General features: G+C 38.7%; 1 protein-coding gene across 2 annotated transcripts in view; it reads left to right on the top strand.

Moving 5' to 3' along the window:
* The first annotated feature begins 457 nt into the window (after positions 1-457).
* Positions 458-21,929, top strand: part of LOC126198491 (protein mini spindles) — a 170,248-nt gene continuing 148,776 nt past the window's right edge. The window contains exons 1-3 of one of the 2 annotated variants that reach the window (XM_049934864.1): positions 458-547; positions 885-949; positions 20,895-21,088. In XM_049934864.1, the coding sequence (XP_049790821.1) occupies positions 893-949; positions 20,895-21,088 (251 nt within the window). In that variant the 5' untranslated portion in view covers positions 458-547; positions 885-892. Of the gene's footprint in view, positions 548-670; positions 744-884; positions 950-20,894; positions 21,089-21,929 lie in introns of those variants that run through there. The other variant, XM_049934865.1, reaches the window with a different exon arrangement.

A 21,929-nucleotide genomic window follows, 5' to 3' on the forward strand; every position in this document is an offset into this window, starting at 1 on the left:
GCAAAAAGCAAAGGTCCTGAGTTCGAGTCCCGTTCTGGCACACAGTTTTAATCTTCCAGGAAATTTCATACCAGCGCACACTCCACCTCATAGTGAAAAATTCATGCTGGAAAGATTTAGTTTATGGTTAGTATCACTCAGGAAACATTATTGGTTACTCATATGAATATCAGGAGCTGCCGCTGCCACACATTTGCTGAATTTTGATATCAATTAAGACACTTGTGTTATTTTTGGCGCTTTCTGGTCTGAAGCTCCAAATTTGAGGCGAATAACTACGAATTACCACTCGACATTTTAATTTTTTTGCTTGGATATGCCAGCATATTTCGTTTTCCTTCTCTATAATTTACTTTTTCTTTCTCATAAAAAAATACGGTAATTTTAAATACATTGTTACATCATCTCTGACTCGAGGTAAAGAAAGACTTATCTTTCTCCGCTATTGACCAATCGAAACTTCTCTTGCAAACCATATAGGGTTTAAATGCAGTTGTCGTTAGGTGTGTACTGTATGTAGGAATTTCTAAGCATTTGTTGTGGTAAGGTGAGTGGTTGCAGCTCAAAATTTTGTACGTCTGTTGCTCAATAACACGATAAAATTTTGTAAACACAGAACGACAGTTATGGTTAAGGTAGTGGAGTCTTTGCACGAGGATAGTTCGTTGAAGGCGTAGTACTGTCAAACTAAATTTGTACTGAAGTGGACAAATTGTTTTTGTTTGCTATTTATATGTACACAGGTGTGTGTCAAAGAAATACGTCGTTATGAGAAAAAAAACTGTTTTGGAAGCGTGTGTCCTGTGTATATTTGTTGGCCCTAACTGTCAACTTACATTTTAATGTTTTTGTAGAAGTTTGTGACAACCGTTTTATCTTTCCAGGTTAAATAATGGAAGAAAATACGGAGTACTTAAAACTCCCTATTGAGGAACAGTGTGTACATAAGGTAGGACTTTTTAAAATTCTTTGCTGTAAAACGCACAGTAAAATAAACAATGTGTGTTTAATATTTCGTGTGAACTGATTGATGATCATACAGGTAGGACAGTAAATAATTCAACCGCTTGTAGCAGTTGGTGTATTACTGCTTTTAGGCCGGTATGAAGTATATTACCTTAATTTAAACGTGACGGTTCGAGAAGGTGATGTGACCTTCACGAATATTTGAAATAGTGTTGATGTGCTACGGAAGCAATTATAGTTTAACAACTGAATCGTAATTCCTGTTTGTTTTGATAACGGTGAAAAAACATTTGACGTTCACTTTGCTGATGTGAAATCTGTTAGTCACGTCGATCGTACGAACATATTTAGAATATTAAATTTTATGTCGAACCAATTATTGACCACTTATTTTTATCCTTTTTATGTTTCTTTGGTATGCAAAGGCATCCGAAAAGCAGAAACGTCTTTAAATGAACACATCAACATTTGAAAACTTTTCTGCTGCTAAAGATTTTATTGCCACAGGTAGGTTGTCAACAGTTTTACAGCCTTGTTTTGCATTCCTTTCTGTGCCAAAACTACATAGCCTACCTAGAAGTACTAGTAATTGAAGAATCCTGGGCACCTTTTTGAGGCTGAAATTTTTGACATTGTAGGTTCCAAATGATATAATAATTTTGAAATGAGCCTGCTCCGTAATTTGTTTCTGTTATTTTATTACATCGCATTCTTCTATATCACACTGTCTTTACAATCTCCACTTTTAAATTGAAAATTACATTGACTGTTGAAGCATTACACCTTCAGGATACTGACAGCGACATAACCTATGCATTGAGGGAGGAAGGAGAGTTGGTGAAGACGATGGTAGAGCAAGAGAAGTGTGTTACAGAGGTTAGGCATTGGGTCTTGAAAGGAATAGCTCACCATCATATCTGGACAATTCAGAGACCGGTCATACCAGACGTAAAATCGGGCAGAATCCCATAATACTGCACATCAATTCTTCGCTGAGAATTTATCTGTTCCTTTGCTTAACGAAAGCAAAGTTACCACTGGCACACATCACAGGTATAAATATTCGCATGTGTTGCTCACTTCCTGGAAACATCACACTGTTTTGGTATTCTCAGTGATGCTCTCATTAATGACATTGCACATGCATGCTACACTGTTAGCATGATAATTGATGACATAGCATGTAGAGGCCACGCATTTACTAAACAAGTGGTGTATGACTGATGGTGCAGTGTCTCAATGTAAAAACCGCTTTCAGATTTATGAGCTCGGTGAACATTGTAGTACAAGAATTAAGACAAAAAGAATGGATATTTTCAGCAGTAGGTCATGGAAAAAAGTGCATGTGATGGGATAGACGGTCTCTGTAAACATCTTGCAACAAGATTTAATTTCCAGCATGAAGCTGTTGATGCTGTAAGAATGCCGCTGGGTTTGAACACACCATATCAACATTAGTAACAAACATGAAACTCTTAATTCTAAATGAAATTACATTAAGGGAATTCTGTTTAAAAAAGAGAGAAGAGTGGTCTGCTATGAAGCCTGTAGCAGGATTTAAAGTTGCTACTGGGTTGCATCCCAGAGTGGCACATACATTGCAAGAATGGTTCTCCACAAAATGCAGCCTGTTACTGTGTGACATGCCTCTGCATACACAGTCTACATTAGAAGACTTCGTAGTGAGCCACTTCATTTCTTGTGTGTGTGACAATCAGTGATGGAAGGGAGAGATAGTGTCTCTCATGAACGGGAAAATAAAATTGCCTCCTTTGCGGCACCTCATGGTTCTGCCAGTGCTTTCATATGCCCATCATCAAGGTCAGAGTGCAGTTCCCATTTCCCAAGTACTGCTCTTGTTGAATCATCCTTGTCTGTGTGCAAATTCAGATCTGCTGTAAAAGTTCAATGAGAAGCAGATGGAAAAAAATAACTCTTTTTCAGCAGTTGAGTGTGGATTGGTACATTGTAGGCAATTTTAATTCATAGAAGATTGTGAAGTACAGTAGTGACAGAAGACAATAATTAATGGAAAATCATCATATAAAGATGTGAAACAAATACTAACAAAGAGATAAGAGGGGCTGGCCAGTACTTACCTCAGCTCAGTACAGCCGATAGATACACAAAAAACAGAACCAAAATTTACGTTCCTAGCTTTCGGAACAAATGTTCCTTCATCAGGGAGGAGAGAGGGGAAAGAAAGGGAAGAAGGTAAAGTAGATTCAGTTACTCACAACCCAGGTTATGAAGCAACAGGGAAAGGAAAACAGGGAGGGTAGCAAGGATGGAGGCATGGTTGTCAGAGGGAAGCCAAAGATATTCTACTGTAAGTACTGTGCCAGCTTCAAACCAAAGAGGGTGCATACAGAAGTAAAGAGGTATATGGTATAAAGATAAATACAACTATGTAGGATGAAAAGATGCGTGAATGGCTAAAGAGGAAAGGGAAAGAGGAGAAGACTGAAGAGTAAATGAGAGTGAGGTGGTTTAACGTAGGTTCAGTCCAGGGGGATGGCGGGATGAAAGGATGTGTTGGAGTGCAAGTTCCCATCTCCGCAGTTCAGAGGGACTGGTGTTGGGTGGGAAAAGCCAAATGGCACATACAGTGTAGCAGGTTCCTAGGTCCCTAGATTTATGCTGGAGGGCATGTTCCGCTACTGTGTATTGGACATCTCCTAGGCGGACAGTTCGTCTGTGTCCATTCATGCGCTCAGCCAGTTTAGTTGTTGTCATACCGATGTATAGTTGTTGTCATACCGATGTAAAAGGCTGTGCAGTGCAGGCATGTCAGTTGATAAATGACATGTGTAGTTTCACATGTGTCCCTGCCTTGAATTGTGTATGTTTTACCAGTAGCGGGCTGGAGTAGGTGGTTGTGGTGGGGATGCATGGGGCAGGTTTTTCAGCGGGGTCGGTTACAGGGGTAGGAACCGCTGGGTAGAGAAGGTAGTCTGGGAATATTGTAGGGTTTAACAAGGATGTTAGGGGGGCCACGAAAGGCAACTCTGGGTGGTGTGGGGAGAATTTTGTCAAGGGATGATCTCATTTCAGGGGTTGACTTGAGAAAGTCATATCCCTGGCGGAGTAATTTGTTGATGTTTTCGAGGCCAGGATAATATTGGGTGACAAGGGGGATGCTTCTGTGTGGTCTGGGGATAGGAACATTGTTGTTGGACAGGGAGGAATGTATTGCTCGGGAGATCTGTTTGTGGACAAGGTCTGCAGGATAGTTGCGGGAGAGGAAAGCACTGGTTACTTTATTGGTATAATTGTTGAGGGATTAGTCACTGGAGCAGATACGTTTGCCATGAATACCTAGGCTGTAGGGAAGGGAGCGTTTGATGTGGAATGGATGGCAGCTATCAAAGTGAAGGTACTTAATTTGTGAATAATATCACAAAAAGAAAAATTAGTACAAATGTTCTATATCTCATGTTTGCTTTCGAACAAAATTATGAATTGTTTTCCCACTCACTTATAATGTTGTGGAGTAATTATTTTGATTCAGAAATATTAGTTTTTGCATTAAGTTTGCTTAAAATCAACAATCATTTTAAATATTTAAGTGTCCGTGTTTTTTTTTAAAAAAGAGTAAAGCTATGTCTACCTCAAAAATTTCTCACATTTTGTACAGACTAATATTACTGACTCAGGTTGTACGTTCCATAAGTACAACGATCAGATAATGTACCATGAAATTTTTAGAACATTTAGGATAGGGGTTTTGGAGAAAATAAGTTGTAAATAACCAAAAATTTTCAAATTCTTTAATCTTCATGTAAAAATATTTTCACAGTTTAAGCATTTTATGCATTAATGTCATAGCCAACAGTTAGCAGTCCTTCCACTTTATCGTTTCTCAAGACAGTTCACATCCTGTGATTATTCTCAAAATGTTACAAATTTTTGTAGTTTATTTTTCCAAAAAACAGCTCAGAAAAGAGTGAGTGTGTGTGTCAAAGTATTTGTTGAAAGTAAATTCAGATCTGTATCATTTTTAGTTTCTGTATTACAGGTTTCCAATTTTCCCTTTCATTAAGATATTTTCACAAATACTGTCATTTAGAGAGGTCTGTAGTGTTTTACAAAAATATTGTAGTTCTGAAGAGGTATCGTGTGGAACTTCAGCATATACACTATGTGATCAAAAGTATGCGGACACCTGGGTGAAAATGACTTAGAAGTTCGTGGCACCCTCAATTGGTAATGCTGGGATTCAGTATGGTGTTGGCCCACCCTTAGCTTTAATGGCAGCTTCCACTCTCACAGGCATATGTTCAAGCAGGTGCTGGAAGGTTTCTTGGGGAATGGCAGCCCATTCTTCACGGAGTGCTGCACTGAGGAGAGGTATCGATGTCAGTCAGTGAGGCCTGGCATGAAGTCGGCATTTCAAAACATCCCAAAGGTGTTCTGTAGGATTCAGATCAGGACTCTGTGCAGGCCAGTTCATTACAGAGATATTATTGTCATGTAACCACTCCGCCACAGGTCTTGCATCATGAACAGGTGCTCGATTGTGTTGAAAGATGCAGTCGCCATCCTCGAATTGCTCTTCAACAGTAGGAAGCAGGAATGTGCTTAAAACGTATAGGACTGTGCTATGATAGTGTCATGCGAAACAAGGGGCGTGAGCCCCCTCCATGAAAAACAGGACCACACCATAACACCGCCACCTCCAAATTTTACTGTTGGCACTACACATGCTGGCAGTTGATGTTCACTGAGCATTCGCCATACCCTCACCCTGCCATCGGATCGCCACATTGTATACTGTGATTCATCACTCCACATAACGTTTTTCCACTGTTCAGTCGTCCAATGTTCACGCTCCTTACACCAAGCGAGGTGTTGTTTGGCATTTACCAGCGTGATGGGTGGCTTATGAGCAGCCACTCGACCATGAAATCAAAGTTTTCTCACCTTCTGCCCAATTTTCATAGTACTTGCAGTGGATCCTGATGCAGTTTTTAGTTCCTGTGTGATGGTCTGGATTGAGGTCTGCGTATTGCACATTATGACCCTCTTCAACTGTTGGCGGTCTCAGTCAACGGACGAGGTCGGTCTGTACACTTTTGTGCTGTACGTGTCCCTTCACATTTCCTCTTCACTAACACATCAGAAACAGTGGACCTAAGGGTGTTTAGGAGTATGGCAATCTCGCTTACAGACGTATGACATAATTGACACCCAATCACCTGACCACGTTTGAAGTCCGTGAGTTCCGCAGAGCACCCATTCTGCTCTCTCACGATGTCTAATGACCACTGAGGTTGCTGATGTGGAGTACCTGGCAGTAAGTGGTAGCACAATGCACCTAATATGAAAAATGTATGTTTTGGGGGGTGTCTGGATACTTTTGATAACATAGTGTACTTTTTTCAGTAAACTTTGAAATAGTGATGATGTGATTCATTAATTCTTGACCTGTATGATTGGAAATGAAGTTGCCAGACATCTCTTCAGCCAGTCAGTCAGTTCCTGTGCTGTTTCTTGACAGTTATCAGCAAACGTCAAAAGTTTTTAGTACTTCACTCTGTACTTAAATCCCCTTTCCAAATTTCATCTTTGTTTCCTGTGTACTGTTTACACAAAGTACAGACTATAATTTATTAATCTCAAAACATACATTTTACTGATCATCCGAGTGTATTGTACGGGAGACATCAGATTTTGGCTTACAATATCTACATCTACATTTATACTCCGCAAGCCACCCAATGGTGTGTGGCGGAGGGCACTTTATGTGCCACTGTCATTACCTCCCTTTTCTGTTCCAGTTGTGTATGGTTCGCGGGAAGAAAGACTGTTTGAAAGCCTCCGTGCACACTCGAATCTCTCTAATTTTACATTCGTGATCTCCTCGGGAGGTATAAGTAGGGGGAAGCAATATATTCTGTACCTCATCCAGAAACGCACCCTCAAGTAGTTACCTAATTTTCTAACACTGATTTAATCAGTACAGGTTTATGTTGAACACAGTAACATTATTAAATTGTTCTCCTCATATTGTGAATTGTGATTGATTTGTCTCATTCAGTACATATGCTAATCATTTGATTACAGTACCGGAGGCATGTCAAAATATTTTTATTTTTTTTATTATTATTTTATTTATATATATATATATATATATATATATATATTCACATAACAAGACAGTTTATAAACTACATCTTACTCAAATGTAAGTTCTTACTCGGAATGTTCATGTCTTTTAGTGTAGTGTAAATTTTTGTTCCCATACTGCATAGTCTGAGCATACAAGTTTAAGTGATGAGTAGGGAGCATAAAATATTCTTTATTTCTTATATTAAAAGTGTGCTCAAAGCATTTCTCCCTGATTGAATCTAAATTGCTACGGGAGAAAAAAAAAAGTACAGTAACATGACAGACATATAAGGTGTGTACCCTTTAGGGAAATGGCAGCAAAGGAAAGGAAAGGTTGCCAATGCAATGTGTATGCTTGTGGGGCCTCATTCAGCATGTTAAGAGGCTATTCCAGCAGCTATGGAGGGAAAAGGCTGCAACAAACTGCATATTGTAGCACATGTGTCATCTGGCCTCAGCGGTCATTCGTGGGCCATTTCAGAGACTGGCAGAGAAGTTTGAGAAGACCCTCCTTGCACAAAATGTTTCTGCGGAGCCCACAATTTGCGGCATTGTACCTAGAACTGATTATGGCCCATTGGTTCTGGGTCGAGTGGCAGAACTGAACCAGAAACTTTGAAGCTTCTGTGACAAACTAGGCTGCAACTTCCTGGACTTCAGCCAAAGAACTGAGAGCTGTAGGGTGCCCCTAAATGGGTCAGGTGAGCACTAAGCATGAGAGGCTGCTACTCAGGTAACTGACTGTGTGTGGGGTGCATACAAGGGTTTTTCAGATCAGGCGATTCTCCACCCTGTCCAGGTAACAATAGCTGTAGGAAGCCCAGAAGTATCAGTGTAAGATCGAAAAATGCCTCCTACAGGTGAGAATATTAAAATCCTAATGGTAGACTGGTAAAGCATTTGCAGCAAAGTGCCAGAGTTTGAAGTGCTCAGAAAAAGCAGTGAAGCTCACATAATATTAGGTACAGAATGGTGGTTGAAACCTGAAATTGATAGCAGTGAGATTTTTGGGGAAAGTTTAAGTGTATATCGAAAGGGCAGGGAAATACACTGAGATAGAAATTGAAGATGCATGTGAGACTGTTTGGGCAGGATTCAGTATCAGTGGCGGGTAAAAATAATTGGATCCTTTTATCACTCAACAGACTAATCTCCTGTGTAACCTAAAACTGTAGAGAAACCCTCAGTTCCCTAATCATTCTGAAATCATCAGTGGCGCGTTTAACCATCTACAAATCAAGTAGCAAAGTTATAGTTTTGTTAGTAATAGATGTGATAAAACATCCTGTGAAACATTGCTAAATGTCTTCTCTGAAAACTACCTAGAACTGATAATTAGGAACCCCAATCATTATGGAAATATAATGCATCTAATGGCAACAAATAGACGTGACCACCTCAAGGATGTCCACATCGGTGACCATAACAAGGTTGCAGCAGCAGTGATTACCATGGTACAAAGGACAACTAAACCAAGCAGGAAGATAAAGAAAGAAAAAAAAAAAAAAACAAAAAGCATAGGGCTATAGACAGAGAGGTTTTGAATGAAACATTTGGCTGTCAAGAGAGCAATGACTGTCATAGCAGAATGTTGTCAAATGATATTTCACAAAACCAAAGCAATTCTGGTCATATGTAACGGCACGAAGGTTGGTGTCCAATCCCTAGCGAAGGAAACAAAAACTGAAATTAAGGCTAGCAAAGCAAAAGCTGAATGCTTAGCTCAATTTTCAAATGTTCTTTTACAAAGGAAAACCCTGGAGAATTGCCCCAATTTACTCCTCGTACCACTGAAAAGATGAATTAAATAAATATTAGTGTCAGTGGTGTTGAGAAACAGCTGAAATTGTTAAAATTGAACAAAGGTCCGGGCTCTGGTGGAATCCCTGTCAGCAGCAGCAGAATTTGCTGCTGAGTTAGCCCCTTTTCTGACTATAATCTACCGTAGATTCCTCAAATAAGAAACCCTGCCCAGATCTTGGAAAAAAGCACAGGTCACACCCATCTATAAGAAGGGTAGTAGAAATGATCCACAAAACTACTGTTCATCATCCTTGACATCAGTTTGCTGTAGAATCTTAGAACATATTCTGAGCTCAAACATAATTTGGTACCTTGAACAGAATGACCTCCTTAATGCCAACCAGCATGTGTTTCAAAAACCTCGATCATGGGAACCCAATTCGCACTTTTGTCACACGACATACTGATAGCTTTGGATCAAGGCAACCAGGTAGATGGAGTGATTCTTAATTTTTGGAAAACATTCAAGTCAGAACGACATTTGCCCTTATTGTCAAATGTGTGATCATATGGGCATAAAATGAAGTTTGTGAGGACTTTTTGGTAGGAGACACAGCATGTTATATTGAATGGAGTAATCATCAGATGTAGAATTAACTTCAGGTGTGCCCCAGGGAAAGGTGTTGGAACTCTTGCTGTTCATGTTATATATTAACGACCCTGTAGACAGTATTAATACTAACTTCATACTTTTTGCAGATGAAGCAGTTATCTATAATGAAATACTGTCTGAGAGAAGCTGCATGAATATTCAGTCAAATGGGTTCAAAGATTGGCAATTTGCTCTAAATGTTCAGAAGTGTAAAACTGTGCACTTCACAGTATCCCTTCACAAAACGAAAAAACACAGTGTGTCGCTGTTTGAATAGGCCAACTCGTACAAATACCTAGGTGTAACACTTTGTAGTGATGTGAAATGGAATGATCACATAGGTTCAGCCGTGAGTAAAGCAGGTGGCAGGCTTCGGTTTATTGGTAGAATACTGGGAAGTGCAGTCAATCTACAAAGGAGAATGCTTAGAAATCACTTTTCCAACCTGTTCTAGAATATTGCTCAAGTGTAAGGGACATGTACCAAATACGAATAACAGGAGATAGTGAATTTATACAGAGAAGGGCAGCACGATTGGTCCCAGGTTCATTTAATCCATGAGGGAGTGTTGCAGAAATACTGAAAGAACTGAACTGGCAAAATCTTGTAGGCAGATGTAAACTCGCCCAAAAAATCTCTTAACAAAGTTTCAAGAACCGGCTTCAGATGGTGATTCTAGGAATACACTACAGTCCCCTACGTCTTTGCTCACACAGATATCGTGATAATAAGATTAGAATAATTCCTATACACACAGAGGCATTCAGACAACCATGCTTCCCGTACTCCTTGTGTGAATGGGATGTACCCTCTGCTGTGCATCTCTCTGTGGTTTCTGCATTATAGATGTAGATATACAAAAAAGCCTTTAGATGGCATGGTGAGGAAATTGCATAGTGTACGTGATAGGCTGTAACTGTCTCCCTTCTCGGTTAGTCCCCTTTAATGTCCTTAGACTCTCATAGACTGGAGTCTGTTTTCTGTTAAAGTTGTTTATTAACTTTGAGTCCCTGTATTTTATCTTTGTTACCTCAGAATTTGTCAACAATGTCACATATCTTATCTGTCCTCCAGGAGAAGTCATAGGGTAAGTATTGCCTTGCACGTTCCTGCATTTCTCCAGAATGCCAGTTTGTCTTCCCTAGATTACCTATTCATTTGTTCCAACCTTTGGTAGATAATTCAGCATCATTTCATCTTGTCCTCAGTCATCCTTGGTCCCTTATGTCCTCCGTGTATCCTGAAAATGCTACTGGTCTTCACTCTTCCATCTGAATTGTGTGTTTGCCCATGTTGATATTCTTTTCTGCATCCTTTGGCCAATATTAGCTCCTGAGTACTACAGGTCTGTCAGTACCTGAATTATATTTTTTTAAAAATATCCTCTCTTCATGTAACTGGGGGGGGGGGTCCATGTTGTGGCCAAATATTGTCATTAATATCTTTCTCTTGAAGAATAGCAGATTTTGTTCATTTTCCTTAACTTCGGTGTTTCAGGCACGTACAGAGCCACCAAGGAAATTACACTTTGCTATGGTCTCATTTTATAACTTATTAAAATAGCTGTACTGCACAGCACATATATAGGCCAGAATGTTCTCTTTGCCACTGCCATTGCGATCCTTGCTTTAGTTTGTTTCTATTCTGTCCGCAAACAATGTTTCCCAAATATTTAAATAAGTTTAATCTTTTAAAAGTATATTAATCAAATTTCAAATGGATAGCATCATTGGGTGCCTTGCTCACAACCATGTACTACTTTTTCTCCTCATTAATTTGTAACTTGCTATCTGACCTTGCAATGTTTCTGTAAGAACTTGTCAGAGCTGTAAGTCCATTTTGTCACTTGTTGTAACTAAATGTCCACAAGTGCAAGCAGATTCATTATGTTATTACTAATTTTTCTGTGTTCTATTTTATCTAAAACTAAATTAAAAACTATTGGAGATAATGTCTCTGTTTTAAGATCGTGTTGATTTCAGAATGCTAAGACATTCTTATACTGATATTTACTGTACAGTAAGTTTCCTCTAAACACATGTGCACTAGATGTATTGACATTTGTGTTTAAGTCGGCAAAAAAAAGTGAATGCCAAGTTCCTGACCTTTCGTGGTTGCCTGTCAGAGCATAAAAAGGTGATCTGTAGTTGATCTGTTTGTTCTGAAATCACTTTGATAGTCTCCTGTAATTCTTTATGCAGTAGGGATCAGTCTCTTCAATGGACACTGAAAATTTTGTAGCTAAAATTGAGTGTTATCCCTCTGTAATCATCACATATAGGTTTTTTCCAGGGCAGATTATGGCCATTTTGCAGTTGTGAAGCAGTTTTTCATATTCCAAAACATTCAACAGTTTTGTAATTATTTTAAGCAGTACAGGTCTGCCCATTGGTAAAAGTTATGTATTGGACCTCCCAGATATCTGGCCACACTACAAATCAGTCCTGTCTCCACAACAAATATTTCGTTGGGGGTGGGGGGGAGATTCTAATACGTAACCTTAGCCCTCTATTTCTTACTAGTTCTCCTGCTATTTGATCTTTGCCAAAAGCCTTATTGTTATATAGGTTTTTCATAATTTGTAATATTTCTTCATTTGGGGAGGGTCTCTACTTTGCTGTCTACGGTATCTGGTACCTCACATTTGAGACTCCCTGTGGTCATAACAGTTAAGTAATTTTATGAACTATTCGGTGCACTGCAATTTTATTTGTGTTGTTCACGAGTATCTTCCCCTGTGTGCTTTCAATACGTGTCTCCTTTACATTGATTGGTAGCAACTTTCCTTCTCATAATATTGTTACTTATATGTGTGTTGCTTTCTGTACTTTCTGGTGTATTTGTCTTGTTCTGTGGTAGATACAGTCCTCTTTGGATTCTTCTGTTAGCCCCTTGTAATATTTACTGTTTCCTGCCTCATTATAGTTGCTGTTTTGTTCTTTGTTCTGCTATACTTGTCTTTTGACTCTTGATCCTTCATATTTTCTAACCATGTCTTCATTGCCAAAATTCTCTCTTAAATTTTTGCTGGCATTATTTATTAAACCAAACCTTTTCTGACGTCATGGAGGAAATTGAAGCACATACCTGCAAAGTGATTATTGCTGGGTTATGTACAGGGATACCTCTGCAACTGCATTGTTCACACTCTATTCCTGTGCTTGTAGTTGTTCTTTTATGTTCATTTTCATTGGCTGACATGGAGATTCTGTGGTTATAACCATGTTAAACTTCGCAGGCAAGCAAGGAAACTCTACAAATCACTGTATATGTTTTGTAGCAAATTTATTAATGTGTTCATTATGTCTTTGTTTTTCATTTTAGTCAGTTTCGCAGGTTTGTATTTAGGTCACAGTGTACATGATAGTACTCAAGAAAGTGATTAAACCCCATTCTTTGTAAAGAAAATTCTCGGCAACTCAGTTATGACCTCTCATTTCTGTTATAAATGTGGCAGGTTATTTGATCCAAATATATAACAGAATGTTTCATGTTGATTGATTGTTGGGAGTTTAGGTACAAAAAAGTGAGTCTTCACTAGTGGTGAAAACTCATTCTTATTTATTTTTTAGAGTTTTCTTCTTGTTCGCAATTTGAGTTACCAATACACAACCATACTGACTGGAGGGTTACTCTAAAAATCATTCTTTTAACAGTAAGATGAATACAAAACAATGTATTTATTAGTGCTTTTGCATTCTGTTGTTGATCATGTAGATATTTTCCTTCATTATTGCAGGAAAGTGAAATTGCCCCATTCCAGTTGCTGGTTGTCTTGCAAAATGTGTTTGTGACTCACACTGCAGCACTAATTATAAATTAAAGATACTGAGTTGTAAGGATCTCACTCTCTGCTTGAAACTGACAGAGGGAAAGAGACAGACATGCAAATTTGCGTTAAAATATTGAAATAAGGTTAATATATGCACATTAAAGTACAAAATATTTACCTGATGTAGCTATTGGAATAGGCACAGTATTAGCAATACTAGACCAGAGGCAAACCAAAAAGTGATTCTCAGTAGGTTTGTCATGTTCACTTGGCAGATACATACAAAAATATTACCTCAAAAAAGTAGAGCTTCAAATTTTATGAGTTTAATTTTAGAGGTTTTTGTCCCATAAGGACCTGTTACACTACCCATAACATCCAACTTTTCAAAATCTTCAGTGTTACTTGGTACCTGCCAGGAATTAATTTTTTTCCTATGTGCAAATTCTCCTCGTGCATTTTTTATTTTAAAAAGGTTGTGCCAAAGGAAAGTGACAGGGTACCACCAAATAACAGTTCCAGCTTGTTTCTCATGATTCTGGCGTTGTAGGGAGGCTTGTGCTTCCATGTATTGTGAAAGAGTACATGTAGCCCTTGTAATGATTATTAGTGTAATAATAGTAGATTCATCTTGTTTACATCGTTTGTATACCACAAGAGGCTGGGCTGATGAAAGTTCTTTGAATTCCTGGAGTTGTTATAGTTCTGTAAAATATGAAGTTAATCAGTTTTACTAAGTACACATATGATGGAAATGTTACTTGCAGGGTACCAGAACTGTGATACTCAAAGGACATTTGAAAATGTTTCATGTGTGTTAAGAAAGACTTCACTTCTGAACTACAGCATATATGAAATTAACCTGGGGAGGTGGTGACAAAGTTAAAATTTTGTGTGGATGATAGTATTGGTCAAAAACAGTGTCAGATAGAAGACTTTGCCATCAAGACAAAATCTTGGGAACCTTCCGCTTCAGCCCTTTCCATAATATGTATGTCTGCTCTTATTCTAAAGAGAAGTCTGTGGAAAGGAGAGCAGTTCTTAAAAAAGTCTCCAGTCAGGCTTTGTTGCCAGAATGGGTCTTTCAATTAGTGCTTTGATTGATGTACCCTGTAGCTTTAATCAGCCAACTACAGTTCCATTGTTAAAAATGTAACAGAAAAATTGTTTAAGATTGTGTTATGTTGGGGTGGGGCGCTATGTAATGAGGTCTTTTATACCAAGTTGTCTGCATTTCCAGGCTAAACCATAAGGTTCTCAGGTTGCTTGTTTGAGAGTGCGCTTATTTATGGGAAATGTTGTTGGTGGTGAGAAGAAAAATTTTTCTCGGACACTGTATTTGTTAAAAGTGAAGTTCAAGGAGGCCTAAATTTATGTAGTGAATAAGTTAAGGGCAGTTAGGACACTCTGTTTCTACGGTAACTTTGATTTGCATGAAGCTCTACAATTAATTATAAAAAACATTTCACTCCTGTTGCTCAACATATCTTATCCCTTGTTTTTACATTCCTCAATACTCAAAAACTTGCCTTGCAAGCATTCTTCTCAGTTGGAATCACAACTGCAGAAAGTGGTAAACTTGTCAGTCATTTCATCGACGTCGCATGGCAGAGGGTTCACAGAAACCAGTTTCATACAGTTTTTTTGACCATTCTGCTCTCAGATAGCATGTGGGGATATTGTACACCCAAATCATTTCATGAACACTCTGATTTCTTATTTTATTACGATGGTCATTTCTCCGTAGGTAGGTGGGAACAAAAACAATATTTTTGCATTCTGAGGAGAAAGGATGAGATATTAACACTTCACAGAATCTTGCTGAAGTGAAAAACACCTTTGTTTTAATTAATGCCACTCCAACTTTTGTGTCATGTCCATAATACTCTCCCCCCTGACTCCTGAAAATACAAACATGCTGCCCTTCTTTGAACTTTTTGAATATCCTTGGTCAGTTCATCTGGTAATGATCCCAGAATTCTATTCCATACCACGGAGCAATACTCCGAGAATGGATGCATGTAAAACAGTCTGTTGTAGATTTGTTGCATTTTCTGAGTGTTCTGCATATAATACAGTTTTTGGTTTGCCTTCCCAACTTTTCCTGATGTAGTGAACAGCCTGTGAAAACATGAGTTTCATTTGGAGGCTGAACTATGTTTGGGAGTATTTTCTTGTATCTGATCCCCTTTGTTGATAATTTAAAAATGAAATACAATCAGTTTTTGACAAAATAAGGTGAAGGAAAATGACTGGTGAGGTTTAGGAAAAGGGGTAGATTTTGGGAAAGTCACCCCGAACTCTTTGGTAAATTTCCCCTGACCCACAGTTCTGGGTGACTTTCCCAAAATCTACTCCTTTTGCTAAACCTCTCCAGCTCTTGTCCCTCACCCCTCTTCCTTCCCCTTCAAACCTTTATTGATAATTGTTTCAGAAATGTCGTGAGCTGTGATTTAATGAAATAGGCCTATTGAAGTCTCTTCTAGTGCTAAAACTTTTTGGCTGTAACATATTTCTTGGTGTATTGCGAGGAAAAGTGCCAGAACACCTCAGCTCAGAAGCTGCACTAAATGTGGGCCAGCAGTGGAACCAACAATTATCATATGTGGTGGGGCGTGTGATAGTTACACCCAAGCCTTTTTGGACCTCCACATCATATATAACCTGCTCTTCTGGACTGTAAAAGTCTTGAAGGCTCGTGGAGTTCCTGAATGGTAAGCAAGCAGTGCTTCAATTTTCAAATGGCCACATTCATTGGCACAGAGCAGCAGTATGAGATGGTCTTTCATTGGCTTGTGACCAGGCAATGCATTCTCCTCTGCTGTTACAACGGTACGCTTCGGCATCTTTTTCCAGAATAGACCCGTCTTGTCACAGTTGAAAACCTGTTGCGGCAGATAACCCTCAGAATCTATGAGCATCTTGAAGTTGGTGATGACGCTCCCTGCTGCCTTTGTCGGAGCTGGCTACTTTGCCGGTTCTTGTCTTAAACTTTTCAAACCACCTATGGCTTCCCTGAAACACTTCTTCGGCTGTTGATGATCCTGGTGTCTTCTTAACGAGGTCAGCAAAGATAATTCTCACCCTCCCACAAGTGATGTTCTCATTAATAGCGTTGTCTTGGAATTCCTTTTCATTTATCCATATAAGGAGCAATCTTTCGACATCGCCCAGAATACAAAACCATTGATTACTCTTGTCACTCCCTTTGTAGCATCTGTTTCCTTAATCTTGGCCTTGTTGTTGCGGACAGTGCAAATAGTTAAGACTGATTGTTGTGTATGCTAAACCAACAATGCTCGCACCACATTCACATTTTCCATTGATTTTACTTTTCATTTCTAATGTAATTTTCTTTCTCTTATTGTTGTCTTCTTGCGACTTTATCTTTGGGTACATTTCTACAAAGGTTATTAAAATTTGCGCGCGCGCGCGCGCGCTCGCGCACACACACACACACACACACACACACACACACACACACACACACACACACACACACACACGAGGAGAAGAAGAAGAAGAAGAAGAAGAAGAAGAAGAAAAGCACTGTGTGATCACAAGCTGCACTGAGATTTTGGCAGAAAGTGCTGCTAAACCCAGACCGCAGTACGTACTGCAGACATTGTTCATATGCGGCTGCCTACAGTGGAAGGTGTTCATATTGTTAAGTATCTCGCCCGTCACGCGCGAACAGCTGGTGACATCACACAAAATCATCACTCATTATGCAAAACATTGCACGTTAAGTCTTCTTCTAATTCCCCCCCCACCTGTCACGAGAATTGCCTGTTATTGGCAGGGGGGGGGGGTGCTCGTTAAGCTGGATTCCACTGTAATAAAATTAATCAGTAAGGTAATAAAGTAACAAAGACAACTAAATATGATTATACACTCTTAGTAAATAAATAAAGTTCTTACCGTCTTGCCTCAAATGATGTGAAAGACATCACATCACTAATAATCAGCGATTTTCCCTAGATTGATTACAACAATCTCTTCCCATGTTGGGAGGGTAGATATACCTTTGCCCTTCTTTCGAGTAAGTACAGTGCATTTACAGAATGTAGCATATCTTACCCAACACATTCCATTTGTAACAAACACTGCTGTGTCAAGAGACAGTAAATTGCAGGACAGATTGTGTAACATGTATTCGTAACTAAATATTCCATTCATATGTTTGTTCATATTAATGTGCTGACTATAATCAAACTTAAAACAAGTACACGTCTTAATATCTCTGGTAATAATCCCACCTCCATGATATGCATTGCATTCAAAGCTTAAATGTACTTCTGAATCATCACTACGAATAAAATATTTTTTCGTAATTATATTTGCGATCATTGTATTCTTTAATAAGTTTGCTAGGACACACAAATTCATTGTGGTGTTCTATTGTATTTCTCATAAAGCCAGTCGTGGTGGTGGTAGCTTCAACATCCCTTTATTTATTTTTTGTTAAAACGATTCCTATTGACTTCCTCCAAGCTAGTTAGTGTGTGGGGGTTAAATTACTTCACCAAAATCTCTACTGTTTTTTAACATTTCTACGCAGTCTTGAATATCTGAGATTTGATTACGTGTATCTTCGATGTCCTGGGCAGATAGTTACTATATATGTTCTATCTTAACATCTACCTCTTTAAACTATCCTTGAACCTTCTCCTTGACTAAATCCCATCATTTTTGTGTTTCAAACTGGATATCCTTATGTAACTAAAAGATAGAAGCTATACTAGAAATCTCGTCTACTTTCCGGGATACCAGGTCTAATGCTCGTTTGTGAGTATTAATATTATTTGACAAATATTTTTATTGGCTTTAATACTATCAGATTACTAGTCTTCAGTAGCTTTAATACTATTTGTCTAATTTATGTAAGCTTGAGCTTTACTACAGTTTGATAATTCTTCGATTTTCTTCAGTATTTCTGACATAATGCTATCCAGTGAATTTTATCCTTAGTGGATGCTGTTGACGTCCATTACTGTTCCTTTATAGGGTGTAGAAAAATTTCCGCGACCAGTCACAATAAAAGATATTTTTGACAAATGTTGCCTTCCCACATACAATTGTTCAACTTGTATCTGTTTAGTCACCAGCAATTTTTTTATACAGTAATCTACAGCAATATAAACATGTACATGAATTTATAAACACCTGAGAATGGGCGCGAGCCCAAAACTGGTCGTGTGATGAATAAATAATCATTTATTGTGACTGGTAGCAGAAATTTTTCACCCTATAATGCTATCCATTTTGTGAGTGATTAGACATACAGTTAAGAAGTACAACTTGGAGCTGTTTACAGCTCACATAATTCAATGCACAGCAAGCTGCGCTGCACTGCTGATGTGTTTAGCCCGAGCTCATTGACATAGCGATGAGTTGCTGTGTTCTCATTGGGTAGACAGCTTACCAGCTGCTGCACTACAAAGTAAAGCTGTGCTGTTGGATCCTTTTGGAGATCACTGCTGGAGCTATAATGTTGAAGTTACAATCTGCAATTCTTCCATGTCATCAGTCTTAATGCATGTGCCAGATGTTGCTTAATCACATGAAAACCTAACATTGTTGACCCTTTTGCTATGGTCAACTAGTATGTTGTGTGTTGCCCAAATCTCTTTATAAATATTTAATATTTTGTGCTTTTATCACAAAGTAAACTTATTTCTTCTTGAATAGTGAAATCAGTTCAGGCACATTACTGCATCTGCCTGCTTATCCCTTCAGTTGTTGACTTGGGTTACTGTAGGCAACGTTGTATATTCTTTTTTTCATCAAATTTCTTGAAAAATTACAGATGCTCTCTCTCATTTTTGCACCACAAATTTGTGTCCTCCACTAGGGAGCCAATATGTGTTTGGTGGGTTTTAAATTATACTCCATGTACGATCTGTCATCCTAATGCCTGTCTATCAAATTTACCTTGTATTTAATTTTCGGTCACCTTTCTTGAAGTTAATTCCTTTCATGCTCCTGCTGTGCCGTGCCTTAGAATCTTGCTGTTTGACTACTAGACCTTGTTGCAATGTGTGGGTGTTGGAAGAGAGCTCCAATCTGTCCAAGGTACTAAATGACATAAATGCCTTAATGGTAACTCTCCCCTATTTTATGTGCAATGTGTTTCGTGTACAGTGATAGGTGAAAAGATCTTTTATTTCGTATCTCATGACAGATTATTATATATGTCTTGCTTTTACTGTAGCAATTAAGAGAAAATGACTGTTCTTTTAATGATTTTCAGTTGTTTATCATAATTTGCATTCTTGCACGCATCTCTTCACACTCTGACCTGCCAGGCTCTGCCGAGCCGTGACATCCCAGGAACAAGTGCTCTGTCCCAGCAGTGGGAGAGGTCTACTCGCAGTCGTACCTTACTGTTGTCGGGAGCTGATGTGGCTTACAGTTCACCTGCACTTGCATAAAACGAGAGTGCGCACAGTGTGACATTCTACACTTCACTACCTAAACTAAGTTTTCACTTTTCACGAACATCTTTCGTTGGCCTAAGAGGATAAAAGTAAAACATGTTGTTCTTAATAATTCCATGGTACAGCTCAGTAGGACTGTGAAGTCATTTTAAAATATTATCTGTTATGAGGCAGTAATTTTCCTTTTCTAACACACTGTTTCCCATTATCTTAATAGATATGGAGGCTAAAATTCTAGTCGCTATGTGCAGTTGTCAGACCAGCTCCATAAAACCAGGTACAATCTCGAGTGACCTAGCCTCGCACACTGGTGGACCATCATTTTCGAGTAGTATTGTTAGGTGTGCAGTGATACCAGCAGGTCCAGGAGTATTGGTGGAACATAGTAGTGCTCAGGTGTGTTTTATCTTGTTTGTTGACGAGATTTGCTTCGGGTGAATTCTCTTCTCTACAGCACTGCAGCAAGTGACACTTAAAAACACCATCACTCTTAAATGAGTAAGGTTTAATGAGTGTGCATAATTGATTGTGCTGACGTGACTCACAGAAAAGTGCTGTGATGGGAAAGAACTCGTATGACATAACACATTTGGCTTTTCTCGCATATGTGGGAGAGACTACTTTACCCTAAGTGTAACCTTGTCACTTAAGTCAGTCAAAATTTGTAAAATTGGAAATCACTCTAATAACAAGTTTCTTTTCTTCCTTTGTCTCCAACTTTGACATTATAATTTCAGTTTCGTAAAATGCAAGAAAAATAACATAGTTTCCAATTCTTTTTAGAAACATTCCCCTTGAATTGGTTTATTTGTCTTCTCTTTAGTAATAATTGCTGCCACCAACTGACAGCCAGGAAAGTGTATCTGTGTGAATATACTGAAACATTGTTATTATAAGTACATCAGAATAACTTCTGGGTTGATAATAGTGTAGCCAACCCTATTATGTAACACCAAAATTTGTGTGTTGCATGTACTCTCTACTGCAGTTGCATCTATATCAGCAGGCCGATAGTGTGGGTACAAAGTAGAAAACATGATGTACCTCAAGCTTCCGGTAAATTCGTAGAAGCTTTTGTAATGAAAATGAGGATAGGAAATTGCTCGCTTTTAGGTCTTGTATGTGCACACATGAGTGGTGTGGCAGCTCATCCCTCTGTTCCATTTTGGAATAGCTATTTGTAATTTTCTTTTTTTCTATTGTTTTTCAGCAATGGAAGGCCAGACTACATGGCTATGAAGAAGCAGCTAAAATCTTTCGTCAAGTTGATGATGAGAAATCCCCGGAATTTGCTAAATATTTAGGTCTGCTGAAGAAATTTGTTGTGGACAGCAATGCAGTTGCTCAAGAAAAAGGCTTGGAGGCTGTGCTGGCATTTGTTGAAAACTCTGCTTCAGCTGGAAAGTATGTGCTAAACTAAGCTTATTATACTATGTGTTTTAGTAATGATTTGTTGATGCACATTTTTTTACTTTTTGAGCTGAGTAATTAATGTTCTTTCATGGGACTCCAGGCCGACAGACTATCTCCCTCCTTATTTACACTTGATAGAATTTAATTATTTGCTGTATTGCCTCTATGGCTCCAACTCCCCACCCTGCACCTGTGAAAAGAAGGGGGAAAAATCTTCCTTTTGTGCTTAATTGCACTTTCATTCAACTTCTCATTTATCTTCCTCTTAGTCCATCTTTAGTTCTGTCACATTCTCTGGGCTAAGACATAGTGCTTGTTAATGTACTATCTTTGAACTCCCCTCTTATGTGTCCACCTTAATTTGTATGCCCTCCCTCTCCTCTCAACCTAAAGTCTGGTCATGTGTGCCTCCTATGTTCTTTCCTCCATAACGAAGGATAGCTTTTTCATTCTGCAGCACTTGGAATTTTGACTGCTGAATGTAATAACTGACCAGCAGTTCTGTCTCTGTGTACTGTTAAAGTTGTCTGGCTGTATTTAACTCTGATGTTGGAAACAACTATGTTAATTCTTGTGCAGCATGTGAATGGTTCAAAGTTGGTTTTGATTCCAAACATACTATCTGCCTAAGTTACTAAAAGTCACTCAAAAGACCTATTGCATAAAGTTAGTGCACGTGCCAGAATGCCAGATATCTAAAAGATAATTTCAGTGATGTTCTGTAATTCTGATGATATTTTGCAGTGGGCCTGTAAAGTATTCGTGAAATATGGAAATTTTCTTGTGATGTTGATGTTCTTAAATAACAAAAATATTGCCAGCACCGATCAAC

The sequence above is a fragment of the Schistocerca nitens genome, chromosome 8 (genome assembly GCF_023898315.1).
Source record: "Schistocerca nitens isolate TAMUIC-IGC-003100 chromosome 8, iqSchNite1.1, whole genome shotgun sequence".
NCBI classification, from domain to species: Eukaryota; Metazoa; Arthropoda; class Insecta; order Orthoptera; family Acrididae; genus Schistocerca; species Schistocerca nitens.